Source organism: Pristiophorus japonicus, chromosome 19, assembly GCF_044704955.1.
Source record: "Pristiophorus japonicus isolate sPriJap1 chromosome 19, sPriJap1.hap1, whole genome shotgun sequence".
Lineage (NCBI taxonomy): Eukaryota > Metazoa > Chordata > Chondrichthyes > Pristiophoridae > Pristiophorus > Pristiophorus japonicus.
This window is the reverse complement of record NC_091995.1, coordinates 13,323,254-13,342,620: the sequence shown is the minus strand read 5'-3', so window position 1 is coordinate 13,342,620 and position 19,367 is coordinate 13,323,254. Positions and strand designations below refer to the sequence as shown.

Below are 19,367 nucleotides of genomic sequence, written 5' to 3'. Positions count from 1 at the left end.
CATAAGCATCAAGTTAATTTTATGCAAAGCATTTTGCAGGGTGGATAAGGGGGAACCAGTGGATGTGGTGTATTTGGACTTCCAGAAAGCATTTGACAAGGTGCCACATAAAAGGTTACTGCACAAGAATTAAAGTTCACGGGGTTGGGGGTAACATATTAGCATGGATAGAGGATTGGCTAACTAACAGAAAACAGAGAGTCGGAATGAATGGGTCATTTTCCGGTTGGGCAAACAGTAACTAGTGGGGTGTCACAGGGATCGGTGCTGGGTCCTCAACTGTTTACAATCTATATTAGTGACTTGGATGAAGGGACCGAGTGTAATGATACAAAAATGGGTGGGAAAACAAACTGTGAGGAGGACCACAAAAAATCTGCAAAGGGATATAGTTAGGCTAAGTGAGTGGGCAAAATTTTGGTAGATGGAATATAATACGGGAATATGTGAGGTTATCCACTTGGCCGAAATAAATAGAAAAGCAAATTATAATTTAAATGGAGAAAAATTGCAAAGTGCTGCAGTACAGAGGGACCTGGGGGTCATTGTGCATGAAACACAAAAAGTGAGTATGCAGGTACACCAAGTAATCAGGAAGGCAAATGGAATGTTGGCCTTTATTGCAAGGGGGATAGAGTATAAAAGCAGAGAAGTCCTGCTACAACTGTACAGGTGAGGCCACACCTGGAGTACTGCGTAGTTTTGAAGGATATACTTGCATTGGAGACTGTTCAGAGAAGGTTCACTAGGTTGATTCCGGTTGAGGGGATTGATTTATGAAGATAGGTTGAGCCTATACTCATCGGAATTCAGAAGAATGAGAGGTGATCTTATTGAAATTAATAAGATAATGAGAGGGCTAGACAAGGTGGATGCAGAGAGGATATTTTCACTCATAGGGGAAACTAAAACTAGGAGACAGTCTCAGAATAAGGGGCTGCCCATTTAAAACAGAGATGAGGAGGAATTTCTTCTCAGAGGGTTGTAAATCTGTGGAATTCTCTGTCCCAGAGAGCTGTGTAAGCTGGTCATGGAATAGATTTATGGCAGAGATAGATGGATTTTTGAGCGATAAGGGAATATAGGGTTATGGGAAGAGGGCAGGGAAGTGGAACTGAGTCCATGATCAGATCAGCCATGATTACTGAATGGCGGAGCAGGCTCGAGGGGCCAAATGGCCTACTCCTGCTCCTATTTTTTATGTTATGTTCCCTAATTCCCATTCAGCTAGTCAGAATTGAAGATTTGGTGCACATGTGATCTCTTCAACTGCCCAACTCGAGTTTCCTGTAACCAAACAAATCAGAGGCCACTCAAGTGGAAAATGAACAAGAGGTGGAACAGGAATTCAATTGAAATCTCCTGCAGGCACCCTATATTAAAAAAAAGGGACTGCCCTTCAAAAGTAATGCATTGGTTGTGTAGGGACATCTTGAGGATATGAAAAGGCACGAGATGAACTCAACTTCTCTCCTTCCTGACAGCAGAGCCTCGTCCACAGATGGAGTCACCGGGCTCTGCTGAGTTGACACAAAGAGCCTGGGCCCACCCAGTCTATTCCCGCTCCCTCATAGGCCAGTTACCCGCCACCCGCTTGCTCGCCTCCCCACCCAAATCCTCAAAGATCCATCAGTCAAAGATAACATTTACAACAAGCGCCTCCTATTAGAAATGCCACAGTCTGACGGTACAGCGAGCAGATTATTACTAAAAGGATCTCCTGAAGGTGTCAGACCATGCCGAGGTATGGTTCCACAGGTATCATTTGCCAGCTGGAACGGCCTCACCCAAGTTGCCCCGTTCTTCATGTAAATCCGGACTGGGAATGCCAGCAGTGCACGTAACTACAAAGGGTTCAAACATCCAATCTTCGCTCCACTCACGCGTGGCAATTTACAACACAAGACTATCGGACAACAATCGGGAACAGGAACCCTGCTGGATTCTCTCCCCTCCCTGCTCGACGATGCCATGGTTACAGCCGCACTGAGCTGAATGGTCAGATTGCACCTGGGATTCTTGTGCTATTCTGTGGCTCAGTCCTCTGCAGTGCACCTACTGAGGAAGGCATTGGGGATTGGCCCTTTTTGGCTTAAATAGAATAGAAGCCTGCACCTCCATGGATGACAGCAGGATTTGCTTTTAAATTAAAGTATGCTGGGCAGTCAGAAAGAGAACGGTAATCTCGGAGCTTTACAAGTGACGTTAATCTAGAGCATTTGACAAGCGAAGGAAAGTTTGAGGGCACACTGATCTAGCCCGCCCCTTCAAAGGACATCAAAACAAACCCGAACTTCAGGCATCTTGCAAAGTCCAAACGGCCGTGCTGCTGTCCGAGGCTACAATATTGGGTCTGCCACAGTGGTAGCCCTTGGAGGAGCTGCAGAAGTAATAAGTGAAACAAAAATAATAATGCAACATTTCGATTCACTCGACTGGTCCCACTCATCAGCTGCCACGATCATCAGACACGGAAGTCATTTAAATACAGGAACTTACGGCCCTTTTTAAAATTAGAAATCCGCTGGGCGCCTCGACGCGCAGATATTGAAAGAAAGCGCCAGGAGGCGAAACGGATCGATGCCCCTTTTTCACCCAAGCTCCGCGGAGATCCCCGACCGGAAGATAAGTTATTAAATCGTGTCCCTTTTAAAAAAAATTTTTCCCTTTCCTGTTACGTGCAGCCACAGTGGAACTCGGCCGAAGCCTCCTTCATGGCGGTGTAGTTGCAGCCCACACAGGCAACGTGATACCAGGCATCGCAATCGTCACACTGCACCCACTCCACCGTGTCCTCCTGCGGCAGGCTGCAGCGCTCGGCGGCGCACTGCTCGGCCGCGTAGAGCGTGTGGGTGAAGACTTTGCACATGACCTTCGAGCCCAGGGGGATGGTGCCCAAAGGATGCTTCCGAGGCCGGCCCCGCTTCTTTCTGAAAGGACAAAAAAAAAAGAGAAAACACAGAACGGTTAGCAACGGGGTCAGGGCGCTCGTTTCCCTACTCCAGCACGACAATTCGCTGCATCACGGTTTGTCAGGGCATTGTAGCATTTCTGCAACCTTTCACACAGTGTGTTGAGTAAATTGGGCCTGTACAGTCTGGTGAGTCTGGTGATCCCATTGAAACAAACAAAACTCTGACAGGGTAGATGCCGAGAGGTTATTTCCCCCTGGCTGGAGTGTCTCGAACCAGGGGCACAGTCTCAGGAGAAGGGGTCGGCCACTGAAGACTGAGATGAGGAGGCATTTCTTCACTCGGGAGGGTTGTGAATTTTCAGAATTCGCTGCCTCGGAGGGCTGTGGATGCTGAGTCATTGAATACATTCAAGGCGGAGATGGATAGATTTTGGGACTCTCGGGGGAATCAAAGGATATGGGAATGGGGTGGTAAAGTGGTGTTCAGGTGAAAGATCAGCCACGATCTCACTGAATGGTGGAGCAGGCTCGAGGGGCCGCATGGCCGACTGCTGCTCCTAATCCTTATGGTCTTATGCAGGTTGCCAAACTCTGGCACCAGACAAAACCTACGGCCTTTCCTAAAGCCTGTCCAGCGGAGGGGGGAGGGGTGGGTGGGGAAGTGGAAGTGCTCTTAGACACATTACACGTATTACACCGAGCCAGTATGAAACAGTACGAGGTGATGCCACTGGAATGTACAAGATTCTGAGGCGGATTGACAGAGTAGAGGCTGAGAGATTGCTTTCCCCTAGCTGGAGAGTGTGGAATAAGGACAGAACATTTATGAAAAAGGCACTGAAGACTTAATTTTTTTTTTAAACTGTGCACAGTGTCCATTTTGACAATTGTTTGAACCAAGCTTCATTCTGGAAATCAAGATGTTTGTAATGCAGCCAAAGCGAGCAGTTGGAATTGCTCGACAATGATTGCAAACAGGAACCTGGCCTATTATCCTCGCCACTCTTGGCCACGGAGCAAAACATCAGTGTTCCCAGCATTGGCCCAGCTGAAATCAGTTAACGGAGCACGGACCAAGGATTGAATTCTGACCTCGCTACAGTCCCCTGCCGGTCCATCGGGTTTATCCAATCGTTTTTACAATGGAGCGCTTATTTCCACCTCCATAACATCGCCCGTCTCCGCCCTTGCCTCAGCTCATCTGCTGCTGAAACTCTCATCCATGCCTCTGTGATCTCTAGACTTGACAAGTCCAACGCACTCCTGGCTGGCCTCCCACATTCTACCCTACGTAAACCAGAGGTGATCCAAAACTCAGCAGCCTGTGCCCTAATTCGCATCAAGTCCCGCTCACCCATCACCCCCTGTGCTCACTGACCTATGTTGCCTTCTGGTTAAGTAATGCCTCGATTTCAAAATTCTCATCCTTGTTTTCAAATCCCTCCATGGCCCTTGCCCCTCCCTATCTCTAAGCTCCAACACCCCTCCCCCCTCTCCACTATCCCTCCCCCCCATCCCCCACTATCCCTCCCCCCCATCCCCCACTATCCCTCCCCCCAATCCCCCACTATCCCTCCCCACTATCCCTCCCCCCCATCCCCCACTATCCCTCCCCCCATCTCCCACTACCCCTCCCCCCCCCATCTCCCACTACCCCTCCCCCCCCATCTCCCACTACCCCTCCCCCCCCATATCGCTCTCCCCCCCCCCTCCCACTACCCCGCCCACCACCCCCGCACCGCATCCCTGATTGTAATCGCTCCACCATCGGCGGACATGCCTTCTGTTTCCTCAGCCCCAAGCTCTGGAACTCCCCGTCTAAACCTCTCCGCCTCTCTACCTCTCTTTCCACCTTCAAGATATTCCGTAAAACATATCTTTGACCAAGCTTTTGGTCACCTGCGCTAATTTCTACTTGTGCAGCTTGGTGTCAATTTTTTTAAATCGCATAATACTCCTGTGAAGCGCCCTGGGACTTTGTTTTTGTTGCAGTCGATATTGAGGAGATAATAGAAGATAAAATGGGTTGTGAACAAAAGGGCAAATGTACGTCACATGCAACAAATTAAACAATCAAAGAATTTACATCTAAAAACGGTCAGCAAATGTAGGTCCACCCAACATATAGAGACGTACACAAAATATATAATATACATTAACTGAATAATATGCATTGCCCAGATAACAGGCACCCACCCAACCGATTCTCTTCGCCCACGTCCGGAAGAGAGCAAACATGCGCAGGAACCCTGATCATATTCATCCTTCTAACTTCGCAACACTGAGCTATTGAGGGAGTCCAACTAGCGAGGTTTGAGTCGAAGGTTTTATAGAAACAAGGGCTTATTATTAACCTGGACCCTCTATTCACTGGGTGACCAGACACCAGAAGCAAGTAACTTTCTGCTCAGTAGGAATTCAAGTCCAGAATGTTTGTTGAGCGTTCTCCCCAAACCAGCCAGGGGTCTGGGTTCACAGGTTTGAGTGGCTCCCGCTTGGCTGTCAAGATGGCCTGAAATCGTGCGTCCCATTGCAGTGAATAAAGCCATTCCAGGACACAAGGTGTCAAAGACATTATTGGAGCAGGCTAGAGCTGCTGGGGCTCTACAATTCAGAAATCGGACATTTTTTTATTGGAAAAAAAGCTCTTGCAAGTACAGGTACATCAATTTTCACTATAAAATGGGGGATTATTCATTTTAGACAGTCCCCGGTGTCGAGGATGACTTGCTTCCACAGTAAAATTAGTTCTAAGGTGACTGAAGCCAAGTCCCGAACTTCATTTTAAAGGGTGGAAGATGCCGGTGAGTGAATTCTTTTAACGTGGGGTGGCCGTTGCACACCAGCCACCATACGGGCTCGACAGAGCTAGGTCTTGGTCCAGTGGCAAGCGGGATCCAAGACGATTGGAGACCAGGCGCTGCTGCAAGGGCCTAGCATGCGCGCACACACACACAAACACACTCCTACTGGCCCCCTTCCTCAGGTCCTCTCTCCCTGATTTTCAGAGATCGCAGTGTAATACATTCTAAACATCAATGACAATTCACGGTTTGGATTCTGAGGGATTCACGTCGAGCAAGGCCGTAATATTTTATACTCAAGGAACTCACAAAACGGGGGATTACTCTCCCATAAGGTACCCAAAAGATGCTCTCCCTATTCATTCCTTGTGAATAAGGACAATGGATTGCTATAGTTATCTGCTGGGACATCATATGCAAAGCGCTCCTTAGGGTTAGAGGTTTTGTACAGTTACAGCAGGAGTGTTTAGCGTCCTCCCTCCCCCTCCCAGAGCCTGTTTGTTTCTTTTTTTCTCCTCGTCTCGAATGGCAGTTGGTCATAATCCCACCATTCACACCCTATCTTGACTAATGTTTTTCTAATGTTTTCCTGGCATTACCATCTGAATTTGGGCCATCGTGGCTTTTGTCTCTCTAATCTCTCCTGTCTTCGACCCTATCACAGACCTTCTGTTCTTTCTTCCCCTGCCCCCTTTCAGAATCTGTTCTTTTCGAACACTCTCCAGTCCTGACGAAGGGTCATCGACCCAAAGCGCTAACACTGCTTCCTCTCCACGGAGGCTGCCTGACCCGCTGAGATTTCCAGCATTTTCTGTTTTTATTATAGAATGAATCGTTGACTTTGCATCTAGTGAGACAGAATACAATAGTAAGGAGGTAATGTTGAATTTATAAAAGATCATTGAATATGGTTTTAGTCACCCCATTGTTAGAAGGATTAAAAAAAAGCAATGGAAATGGTGTACTGTAGATTTAAAAGGATGTCACCACGGTCAAGCAGCGGGGGGAGGGTTTACAATCATACGGTTATACCTGCCTTTATTAGCTGAGGCATAGATTATAAGAGCAGGGAGGTTATGCTTGAACTGTATAAAACTCTAGGTTAGGCCACAGCTGGAGTACTGCATGCAGTTCTGGTTACCACATTACAGGAAAGATGTGACTGCACTAGAGAGGGTACAAAGGAGATTTACGAGAATGCTGCCTGGACTGGAGAATTTTAGCTATGAGGATAGATTGGAAAGGCTAGGTTTGTTTTCTTTAGAACAAAAGAGGCTGAGGGGAGACCTGATTGAGGTGTATACAATTATGAGGGGCCTGGATAGAGTGGATAGGAAAGGCCTGTTTCACTTAGCAGAGGGGGGGGTCACCAACCAGGGGGCATAAATTTAAAATAATTGGTAGGTGGTTTAGAGGAGAGTTGAGGGGAAATGTTTTCACCCAGAGAGTGGTGGGGGTCTGGAACTCAGTGTTGAAGGGTGGTAGAGGCAGAAACTCTCACACATTTAAAAAATACTTGGATGTGCACTTAAAGAGCTGTAACCTGCAGGGCTACGGACCGAGAGTGGGAAAGTGAGATTCGGCCAGCACGGACACGAGGGGCCGAAATGGCCTCCTTCCATGCTGTAAATTTCTATAAATTATGAAGAGTTAAGCTTTTTAAAAAAAACTAGAAGACAAGCAGGTTAATGGGTCGCCCGACAGGCGTCTTCCAGATCATGAAGGATTATAAAATAAATGGATTATATCCACTGCTTGGTGAGGCGGTAACAAAGGGACACAAATGTAAGATACTCACAAAAAGAATTAAAGGGAAAGTTAGAAAAAAAATCTTTACACAGACAGAAAACGTTGGTGGCACAACAAGTCAGGCAATAATTATGGGCGATTTTAACCTTCATATTGATTGGACAAAGCAAATTGGCCAGGGCAGCCTTGAGGAAGAGTTCATAGAGTGTATCCGGGATAGTTTCCTTGAAAGATACATTGTGGAACCAACCAGGGAGCAGGCTATCTTAGATCTGGCACTGTATAATGAGACAGGATTAATAAATGATCTCCTAGTAAAGGATCCTCTAGCAATGAGTGACCATAATATGGTTGAATTTCAAATTCAGTTGGAGAGCAAGAAAGTTGGATCTCAAACCAGTGTCCTAAGCTTAAATAAAGGAGACTACAAAGGTATGAAGGCAGAGTTGGCTAAAGCGGATGGAGGAAAATAGATTAAAGTGTGGGACGGTTGATGAGCAGTGGCAGACATTTAAGGAGATATTTCATAACTCGCAACAAAAATATATCCCAATGAAAAGGAAACACTGTAAGACAAGAGATAACCATCCGTGGCTAATTAAGGAAATAAGGGATGGTATCAAATTGAAAACAAGGGCATACAATGTGGCCAAGACTAGTGGGAGGCCAGAGGATTGGGAAACTTTTAAAAGGCAGCAAAGAACAATTAAAAAAATGATAAAGAGAGGGAAGATAGATTATGAGAGTAAACTAGCACGAAATATAAAAACCGATAGTAAGAGTTTCTACAGGTACATAAAAAGGAAAAAGAGTGGCTAAAGTAAATGTTGGTCCCCTGGAGGATGAGACTGGGGAATTAATAATGGGGAACAGGGAAATGGCAGAGACGTTGAACAAATATTTTATATCGGTCTTCACGGTAGAAGACACTAAAAACATCCCAATAGTGGATAATCAAGGGGCTATAGGGAGGGAGGAACTTAATACAATCACTATCACTAAAGAAGTGGTACTCGGTAAAATAATGGAACTAAAGGCAGATAAGTCCCCTATACCTGATGACTTACATCCTGGGGTCTTAAAAGAAGTGGCTACAGAGATAGTGGATGAATTGATTGTGATCTACCAACATTCCCTGGATTCTGGGGAGGCCCCAGCGGATTGGAAAACCACAAACCCCTATTTTAAAAAAGGAGGCAGACAGAAAGCAGGAAACTACAGACCAGTTAGCCTAACATCTGTCATTGGGAAAATGCTCGAGTCCATTATTAAGGAAGCAGTAGCAGGGCATTTGGAAAAGCACAATTCAATTAAGCAGAGCCAGCATGGTTTTATGAAAGGGAAATCATGTTTGACAAATTTGCTGGAGTTCTTTGAGGATGTAACGAGCAGGGTGGATAAGGGGGAACCAGTGGATGTGGTGTATTTGGATTTCCAGAAGGCATTCAATAGGCGCCACATAAAAGGTTACTGCACAAGATAAAAGTTCACGGAGTTGGGGGTAACATATTAGCATGGATTGAGGATTGGCTAACTCACAGAAAACAGAGAGTCGGGATAAACATGTCATTTTCCGGTAACTGTGGAGTGCCACAGGGATCGGTGCTGGGGCCTCAACGATTTACAATCTGTATTAATGACTTGGATGAAGGGACAGAGTATAATGTAGCTAAGTTTGCTGACGCTACAAAGATGGGTGGGAAAGCAAATTGTGAGGAGGACATAAAAAATCTGCAAAGGGACATAGACAGGCTAAGTGAGTGGGCAAAAAAATGGCAGATGGAGTACAATGAGGGAAAATGTGAGGTTATTCACTTTGCCAGAAAAAATATAGAAAAGCAAATTATAATTTAAATGGAGAAAAATTGCTAAGTGCTGCAGTACAGAGGGACCTGGGGGTCCTTGTGCATGAAACACAAAAAGTTAGTATGCAGGTACAGCAAGTAATCAGGAAGGCAAATGCAATATTGGCCTTTATTGCAAGGGGGATAGAGTATAAAAGCAGAGAAGTCCTGCTACAACTGTACAGGGTATTGGTGAGGCCACACCTGGAGTACTGCGTACAGTTTTGGTCTCAGTATTTAAGGAAGAATATACTTGCATTGGAAGCTGTTCAGAGAAGTTTCACTCGGTTGATTCCAGAGCTGAGGGGGTTGACTTATGAAGATAGGTTGAACTCATTGGAGTTCAGAAGAATGAGAAGTGATCTTATCAAAACGTATAAAAGATGCAGAGAAGATATTTCCACTCATAGGGGAAACTAAAACTAGGGGACAGAATAAGTGGTCACCCATTTAAAACTGAGATGAAGAGGAATTTTTTCTCTCAAGAGTGTTGTAAATCTGTGGAATTCTCTGCCCCAGAGAGCTCTGGAGACTGGGTCATAGAATATATTTAAGGCGGAGATAGCAGATTTTTGGACGATAAGGGAGTCAAAGGTTATGGGGAGGGGGCAGGGAAATGAAGTTGAGTCCATGAACATATCAGCCATGATCTTATTAAATGGCGGTGCAGGCTTGAGGGGCCAGATGGCCGATTCCTGCTCCTATTTTTTATATCCCTTATTATCTGTCGAGGGAACCACAAACCAGTTCATGTTTCAAGTATAGGCCGTGCTTCACAACCGAAAGATATAGCAGGTGAACGGCATTTTGAAAAAAGGAACAGGACGAGGGAAAGTGGAAGGAAAAACAAACAGGAAAAGAAATAGAATGACCTGCAAAATGGTGAAGCGGGGAACAGGAAATGGCAGAAGTGATATGCGCAGGAGAACAAAAGGAGGCAGAGTAAAAAGACATTCACGAGACAATGAGTGCACGCAAAGGACTAAAGGAGGAGAGGCAAGTGGAATGGCAAGGATTAAAAAATGAAAACTTCACTTTGGTATCAACTTTTATCTTCTGCCAGACCCCTGGGCGGTTGGAGCCTGTGTTGCCTTGCCAATTTTCAGCATCTGTTATTTAGCTTTTTATTATTCACACCAGGGATGGTTAGAACGTGGAATTCTCCACCACAAACCATTGCTCAGAGTCAATATACACTGCGAAAAGGGAATGAGATAGTTCTTGACAGAGGAATATTCCTCTCCTCTCGCCCCCTTCTCTTTCTCTCTTCCCTCCCCCTTCTTTTCCACCTCTCCCCACTCTCTCTCCCCTTCTCTCTCCTCTCCCCACTCTCTTCCACCTCCCCCACCACCCTCCCTCCCTTATGGTAAGCAAACAGAAGAGAGTGAGATTAAACGGAGAGAATTGTGGAGAGAACTGGCAGAGATTTGAGGGGTTGGTCTAATGCAAACACAGTTATGTTACAAGGTATACAAAAGATACTTCACGGCAATGACAACAGGCAGTTCAGCTGACTGAAGCTGGTCCCTCTCGAACATTAACTCTACCTTCCCAACACATCATTTTATTTTGTATAACCCCAATTTTATAAACCCTAGCTTGCAGTCACTATTATGTGCTGGGTATAATTATTGCGAACATCTCTCACTCTGAGCAAAGGCTGTTTTTGCTGGTGTTTGTTAAAGGGGATGACAGGACTAAGTGGACCGCTCCTTCAGCAAGCTGGCACAGGGCTGATGGGGAATACTGGCCTCATGTGCTGGAAAATTCTACAATTACAATCATTTACTTTTTATGAAATCACTTCCATTTATATAACGGAGTGACTGCTGCCAACGAACTAGAAGCTGTGCAGAAGCATTCTGTGCATAACTTCAGGTCCAAAATTTTAAAAAACCACGTTCACCACAACAGACATGATGAAGCACATCACGAATAAAGCTTCATTCATGTTACTGTGGCTGGATTCATTTAACTTTGTCATTAATGTTACTATAGTTTGGTTAATGTTACTGGTGATTTTTCCAGTTTAAGAACCACTGTCTTGAAAGAAAGACTTGGATTTATATAGCACCTTTCACGACCACCGGACGTTTCAAAGGGCTTTACAGCCAATGAAGTACTTTTGGAGTTTAGTCACTGTTGTAATGTAGGAAACGCGGTAGCCAATTTGCACACAGCAAGCTCTCACAAACAGCAATGTGATAATGACCGGATAATGTTTTTTTTGTTATGTTGATTGAGGGATAAATATTGGCCAGGACACCGGGGATAACCCCCCTGCTCTTCTTCAAATAGTGCCGTGGGATCTTTTATGTCCACTCGAGAGCAGTCGAGGCCTCGGTTTAAGGTCTCACCCGGAAGACGGCACCTCCGACAGTGCAGCGCCGCACAGCACTGGGTGTGCCAGCCTGGATTTATGTGCTCAAGTGGGACTTGAACCTACAACCTTCTGACTCAGAGGCGAGAATGCTACCCACTGAGCCACAGCTGACCCTGCACAACTTTTAAAAATAAACTCATAGTTCGAATTTTATTTAAAATTATCGGTTCTGACAGAATTCTCAAAATCCGCTTCTTTATTCCTCATTTTGGGAAGTCCAGCAACAACAAACAAAAAGAAAACACTGGAACTGCGCATGCGCAACTGTTGCCTGATCGTTGGCATCAGTCGTGTCCTTTATATAAATACAGTTCTACTTCCTTAGTGCACTTGGAAGCAAAATCTGAACGTACCCCATTTATTTACAGTTTAAATATTTTATACACTTCTAGGACTTGCCCATTCTTTCTAAACGTTTAGCGCAACGTTAAAGCTCATCCTCTTTACATTTAGGATCAGCTTGACACTTTTTTTTTTCTGCCACCTTTCCGACGCAGGTCTATCTTTTATACCGGTGATCAAAACTGGAGAGTGTTCCAAGTACAGCATGTATGGATCGCAAAGCCTTAGCATCATTCCTGTGCAGTGATCAGCCCGGGGTGGGGTGTCTCCCATTGTACTCACGATTCTCCTGACCATTAAAACGAATGAGGGGAAGATCCACAGAAAGGCTAGCGTAGAGGTGGTAAACCCTAATTCTCCGCTCCGCTCCGACATCTCTGTCCTTGGCCTCCTACACTGTTCCAGTGAAGCACAACGCAAGCTCCAGGAACACCACCTCAACTTTCATTTAGGCACTTTACAGCCTTCTGAACTCAACATAGAGTTCAAAGATTTCAGACCATAACCCCTGCCCATATTTTACCCCCCTTTTTTTAAACCCGCCCCCCCGATCTTATGTATTTTTTCTCTGTTTCCCATGACAGCTGGTAATTATTCCATCATTCACACCCTATCTACACTCATCTTTTTCTAACTTCTGCCATTACCATCTCAAGTCGGCCCATCACCCCCTTTGTCTCTCTAATCTCTCCTGCCTTCCACCCTATCACAGACCTTCCCCTTTGTTCTTTTCTCCCCTCCCCCTTTCAGTGCTCCTTAACAATCTGTTCATCTCGAACCGTCGCCAGTTCTGACGAAGGGTCATCGACCTAAAACGTTAACTCTGTTTCTCTCTCTCCACAGATGCTGCCTGACCCGCTGAGATTTCCAGAATCTTCTGTTTTTATTTCAGATGCCAGCATCCGATGTATTTTGCTTTTGTATCCTGGCAATCTGTTGGGAGTTTAATTGATTTGACACGGTAAATGGACATGGAAAAGGATGCCTCTAATGTTACTCACCAGGTCGATTTCTAACTCTGTTTTCACTCAATTCAATCCACTGCACATTTATGCCCCACATTTATTTCAACTTAAGAGAATCGTACTTAGAGATGGAGAAAGTAATTCATCCGCCACATCTGTGAAGACTCGTTGCTGGAGTAATCCAACAGCCCTGCTCTCTCACCATAGCCCGATAACTTCTTCAGCTTCAGAAGTGTATCTACTGTTCCCTTCAAAGATGCACTAGCCTCTGACTCAACTGCTCTTTGCGGTAAAGCTGTAAAACTCTCCGTATAAAGAAATTCCTCCACACCTTTCTCCACACTCTTACTGACCATCTTAAATTGATGACACCATCACTAATGAAAGTCTTTGTTTTTAAAAACCTCTTACTAAATCTCTTCTCTGCTCCACAGATGCTGCTGACTACAGTGTCCCATCGCTGGTCAATGTACTCTATGCAAAGGCAATGGCTTTAATGTTTCCTTTAACAACAACAACAACAGCTTGCGCCTTTAACGTAGCGAAACATCCCAAGGAGCTTCACAGGAGTATTATGGACAAAAATTTGACACTGAGCCGCATAAGTAGAAATTAACGCAGGTGACCAAAAGCTTGGTCAAAGAGGTAGGTTTTAAGGAGCGCCTTAAATGAAGAAAGAGAGGTGGAGAGGTTTAGACAGGGAATTCCAGAGCTTGGGGCCTAGGTAACAGAAGACACGGCCGCCGATGGTTGAGTGATTATAATCAGGGATGCTCAGGAGGGCAGAATTAAAGGAGTGCAGACATCTCGGGGGGCATTGTGGGGCTAGAGGAGATTAGAGAGATAGGGAGGGATTTGAAAATAAGGATGAGAATTTTGAAATCGAGGCGTTGCTTAACCGGAAGCCAATGTAGGTCAGCGAGTACAGGGGCGATGGGTGATCGGGACTTGGTGCGAGTTAGGACACAAGGCACACTATTCTAACCAGAGCCGAATTGATGTCTAGTACAAAGTTAACATAACCGCTTTACTCTTGTACTCAATGGCCCTATTTATAAAACCCAAAATGCTAGCGACCGTTTCTGGAACTGGGGTTTCGGGGCACTCGCACATTATTAACAAACGTGTATCTTGACGAAGTTTGCCAAAATCGTAACCTCAATAATTCTTCTCTTCCTCTTAGGCAGCCCCCCCGGAGCCGAGAGTGACTTGCTTCCCACTAAAATATAAAGCCAATGCGGGCCAGGTCCCAAACGTCATTTTAAAGGGTGGAAGATGCCTGTGTGTGAATTCTTTAAACGTGGGGTGGCCATTGCACACCAGCCACCACACGGGCTTAACAGAGCAAGGTCTTGGTCCAATGGCAAAGGGATCCAAGACGATTGGAGAGCAGGCTCTGCTGCATGGGCCTAGCGCACACATACATATTCCTGCTGACCCCCCACCCCCTCAGGTCCCCTCTCCCTGGTTTTCAGAGATCACAGGGTAATAGTATCTAAACGTAAATGGCAATTCACGGTCTGGGTTCTGAGGGATTCACGTCTAGCATGGCCGTAATATTTTATACTCCAGGAACGTGTAGGGACTTACCCAGTGGGTGTGATGTGTGCGTTCTCTATCGAATCTCGGAGGACGTGCCCACCATCCTGCTCCGGTTTGTGCTGCTTGAGAGTCGGCTTCGGTTCTGGTGACAACTCCCGGACGCCCAGAGTCAGCTGCCGGTACAGATCTGGGTCCAAGTCAGACTCTGACTTACAGTGCCGACGGCTAGTGGCACTCTGCTGCACCTCCACGGAAAACCGCTGGATTTCCTCCTCCAGCTCGAGGTCCGGGAGGACGGTGTGAACCGTCTTCCGCCGGTGCTTGGTGGCTGGCCGGTCGCAGGGCCTCTTTGGGGCCGGAGCACCGACCACCGTGCTGTTGTTGCAACGGCGGCCGTCCAACGAGAACTGTTGAAACTTCCCCAGAACCCCCTTCGTGTCAGCGCAGTGGCCCCTCTCTCCCTTGTCCGAGCGGAAGGTGAGGAACTGAGACTTCAGCTTGCTGATGCTCCCGATGGAGTTCAGGATCAACGTTGCCCGGGACGCAGCGGGGGCTTTGGTGAAGCTCCGGATCCTTGCTCCCTGGGGGGAAATGCACTTGTCTGTGGAGCAGACGGGCCGGAATCCATATTGCTTCTGGACCTTGGGGATGGTTATAGCATCAAAGTCCGCCGGGCGAACGCTGACCTTCTGAAACAGGAAATAGAACTCGGAGTCCTGCTGACTTGCCAAGGAGCCCTCCGGGATATTCACGGCATCAGGATGGCCGAATGTGACTGTGTCTCCATCTGCAAGCTCCACTCTTTGGCCTTTGGGAATGCGAATATCATTCACAAAAGTACCTACAATGACAGAGACATATTAGACATTAGTCTTATTTTACTTGGGTTTAAAAAATATATATCCTTTTATGAAACACGCTATTTTTAAAAAGGCATGTGCTCTTTCGTTCCCTTCCCACCAACCCCTCACCTCCCCCTTCAGTCTATGCATGAAAGAACGGCTTGCAAGCACCGAATGCAGCCCAGAAAATAGCTACCAGAAAGTACACAAGTGCAAGGCTGGGCGCCGCAGTCTCTGGTTTGCTTTCCCTCCCAGTGAGGAAGCAACTGGCTGTGCACAGCACCTCACTGAGATCACACACTCCACAATGCTGCACTAGTTTATCTCTCCCAGGAGGTCACATGGCTCTGGTTGGGGTGGAGTGTAGAATGTTTCAGTACAAGGAGTCGCCGCAGTTGTGTGGGGCGGACTGGGTGCTCTTTACCTTTCCGTCATTGTTCATAGGTTTACATGTAACCTTTAGGGCTGCTGACCGAGGGCCTTGCGGCTCTTGATCGGCCGGCGCGGACACGATGGCCTCCTTCTGTGCTGTACATTTCTATGTTTCTAGTTAAGAGAGGAAATCGCAGGTGTGATCTCACATTAAACAATACCATTCCACCTTCTAATGGACCATCTGTCACAGGCACTATGGGAACAGAATGGCCATCTCAAATTACCATTTTGATGATAATAAGGAAAGTGGAAGATGCTCATATTTCTACTCCCCCTCGGTCACAAATTACAAATGTCATGATAGACAGCGACAGCTAGAGGACTTAGTGCGGTTGACATGTAATGACTTTCACATTGATGAGCACCTTTCCCCATTTTACCCTTCTCTACATTATCCCACATTAGCTATCTAATGAAAGCCCCTGCCCTTGTCAACTTCAAACCATCGCTTGACCTCATGAGCACCAATATCCCTTCCACATTAGCCCCTTCCCATTTCTGTCCAGCTGCCCGTTTCCCCCTTTACTCTCATAACCCCGGACATGCCCTCAACCCCAATCAGCTCCTAACCACATTCCTACCCTATCCATTAGCACTATGCTCTTGTCCTCGGTGGGTAGCTCCCTCACCTCCGAGTCAGAAGGTTGTGGGTGCAATCCCCACTCCAGAGACTTGAGCACAAAAAAAAAATCCAGGCTGACACTCCAGTGTGGTACTGAGGGAATGCTGCACTGTTGGGGGTGCCATCTTTCAGATGAGACATTAAACCCCGTCTGCCCTCTCAAGTGGACGGCACAATTTCGAAGTGTAGGCGAGCTCTCCCCCACCCCCCTGTTCTGAGGCCAATATCTTTCCCTCAACCAACATCATTAAAATAAATGATCCAGTCATTATCACATTGCTGTTTGTGGGAATGTTGTTGGCCGCCGAGTTTCCGTTGGAACGTCCGGTGGTCGTGAAAGGCGCTGTATAAATTCATTGAAACACCTGTGAACTCATCCTTTATTGGCGTGGAAGCAAGTCATCCTCGTTTCGAGCGACCGCCTATGACTATGATATAAATTCAAGTCTTTCTTTCTTTCTAAACCTACGCTGCACTCCCTCCGAAGGCCAATATATCCTTCCAAAGGTGTGGTGCCCAGAGCGGCTCACTGTGTTCCAGGTGTGGTCTAACCAGGGCTTTGTACAGCTGCAGCATAACTTCAACTTCCTTGTATTCTAGTTCTTTAGCTATAAAAGCCAGCGTTGCATTAGCCTTTGTGATTATTTCCTATACCTCCCAGCTCCATATAAAATAGGTGTAGGCCATTCGGCCTTTCGAGCCTGCACCACCATTCAATAAGATCATGGCTGATCATTCACCTGAGTACCCCTTTCCTGCTTTCTCTCCATACCCCTTGATCCCTTTAGCCGCAAGGGCCATATCCAACTCCCTCTTGAATATATCCAATGAACTGGCATCAACAACTCTCTGCGGTAGGGAATTCCACAGGTTAACAACTCTGAGTGAAGAAGTTTCTCCTCATCTCAGTCCTAAATGGCTTACCGCTTATCCTTAGACCGTGTCCCCTGGTTCTGGACTTCCCCAACGTCAGGAACATTCTTCCTGCATCTAACCTGTCCAGTCCCATCAGAATTTTATATGTTTCTATGAGATCCCCTCTCATCATTCTAAACTCCAGTGAATACAGGCCCAGTTGATCCAGTCTCTCCTCACATGTCAGTCCTGCCATCCTGGGAATCAGTCTGATGAACCTTCACTGCACTCCCTCAATAGCAAGAACGTCCTTCCTCAGATTAGGAGACCAAAACTGTACACAATATTCCAGGTGAGGCCTCACTAAGGCCCTGTACAACTGCAGTAAGACCTCCCTGCTCCTATAGTCAAATCCCCTCGCTATGAAGGCCAACATGCCATTTGCCTTCTTCACCGCCTGCTGTACCTGCATGCCCACTTTCAATGATTGATGTACCATGACACCCAGGTCTCGCTGCACCTCCCCTTTTCCTAATCTGTCACCATTCAGATAATATTCTGCCTTTGTGTTTTTTCCCCCAAAGTGGATAACCTCACATTTATCCACATTATACTGCATCTGCCATGTATCTGCCCACTCAATTCAGCCTAATCAGGCTTCCCTCTCCAATTCCCCCTCTCCCCCAGTGATTCCCTCACCGTTAGTGCTCCTGTCCACCAGGTGGACCGTCCAGTCTCCGGCCGGGCCCCCATCGGCCTGCAGCTCGGCGTGAACCCGCGAGATGAGCTCCTCGGCCCGGCCCCAGCCCAGGCACAGGTCGCTCAGGTCGGCCCGGCGGCCCAGGCGGAAGGTGCAGCGCTGGCCGGCCGGCAGGAAAGTGTAGAGGTCGCGGGCGGGGGGCGGCGGCGGGCCCGGGAGGTCGGGGCCGGCCTCCGGCCTCGGCTGAGGCGCCGGGCCGATGCGCAGCAGCTGCAGACACGGCTGCACTTCCGACAGCATCGTCCCTTCGGGGAGGGGGAAGCGGCCGTTAGGTCATCAAAACCTGCGCTCCGGGAGAGAGAGAGAGAGAGGGGGGGGGGGGGGGGGGCTCGATTGTTAGGTCATCAAAACCTGCGCTCCGGGAGAGAGAGAGAGAGAGAGGGGGCTCGATTGTTAGGTCATCAAAACCTGCGCTTCGGGAGAGAGCGAGAGAGGGGGCTCGATTGTTAAGTCATCAAAACCTGCGCTTCGGGAGAAAGAGGGTGGGGGGCTCGATTGTTAGGTCATCAAAACCTGCGCTCCGGGAGAGAGAGGGAGAGGGGGCTCGATTGTTAAGTCATCAAAATCTGCGCTCTGAGAGGGGAGGGAGGGAGGGGGCTTGATTGTTAGGTCATCAAAACTAGCGCTCTGGGAAAAAGGGCTCGATTGTTAGGTCATCAAAACCTGAGCTCCGGGAGAGCGGAAGTTCGATTGTTAGGTCATCAAAACTAGCGCTCCGGAAAGAGGGGCTCGATTGTTAGGTCATCAAAACCTGAGCTCCGGGAGAGAGGGGCTCGATTGTCAGGTCATTAAAACTTGCGCTGGGTCCGCCAAACGCGGAGGGGAAAGGACGGTGGTCGTTGCCTTTCTTCTTCTTCTTTCCTCGACGCAATTTCCCCCCGCTCACGACAGCCGACTGTCCCGTCAACAACCACCACCAGCTGCCGCTCCGCTCTTTCTCCTCCTCTGTTTACAGGAAGCGCCTTTGAAAATTGGCGCGCTGCAGCAGCGGCGTGCGACCTCGCGAGATTTGTCGCGTTGCCGTTTGACCGCGGGGCGGCCACGCGCATGTGCGCACCCGCGAGGGGCCGCTGAAACCTTCTATTTGGCATCAGCGCCGTGCCGCCATCTTTGATCAAGGCACGCCGGAGAACGGTGCCAGGCAGAGCTGTCAGAGCTCTGATGTAGTCACTGTTGCAATGTAGGGAACACGGCAGCCAACTTATGCACAGCAAGCTCCCACAAACAGCCATGTGGTAATGGCCAGATAACCTGTTTTTTTTTGGTGGTGTTGGTTGAGGAATAAATATTAGCTAGGACACGGGATAACT

At 47.4% G+C, this 19,367-nt stretch overlaps 1 protein-coding gene across 1 annotated transcript; it reads right to left on the bottom strand.

The window, feature by feature from the left end:
- Positions 1–1,633: 1,633 nt before the first annotated feature.
- tcf19l (transcription factor 19 (SC1), like) lies at positions 1,634–18,297 on the bottom strand. The gene is made up of 3 exons (XM_070862187.1): positions 17,997–18,297; positions 14,592–15,384; positions 1,634–2,930 (listed from the first exon to the last, which is right to left on the bottom strand). Exons 1-3 carry the CDS (start codon positions 18,295–18,297, stop codon positions 2,675–2,677), a joined length of 1,350 nt encoding a protein of 449 aa, XP_070718288.1. The 3' UTR covers positions 1,634–2,674.
- Between the last annotated feature and the right edge of the window lie 1,070 nt (positions 18,298–19,367).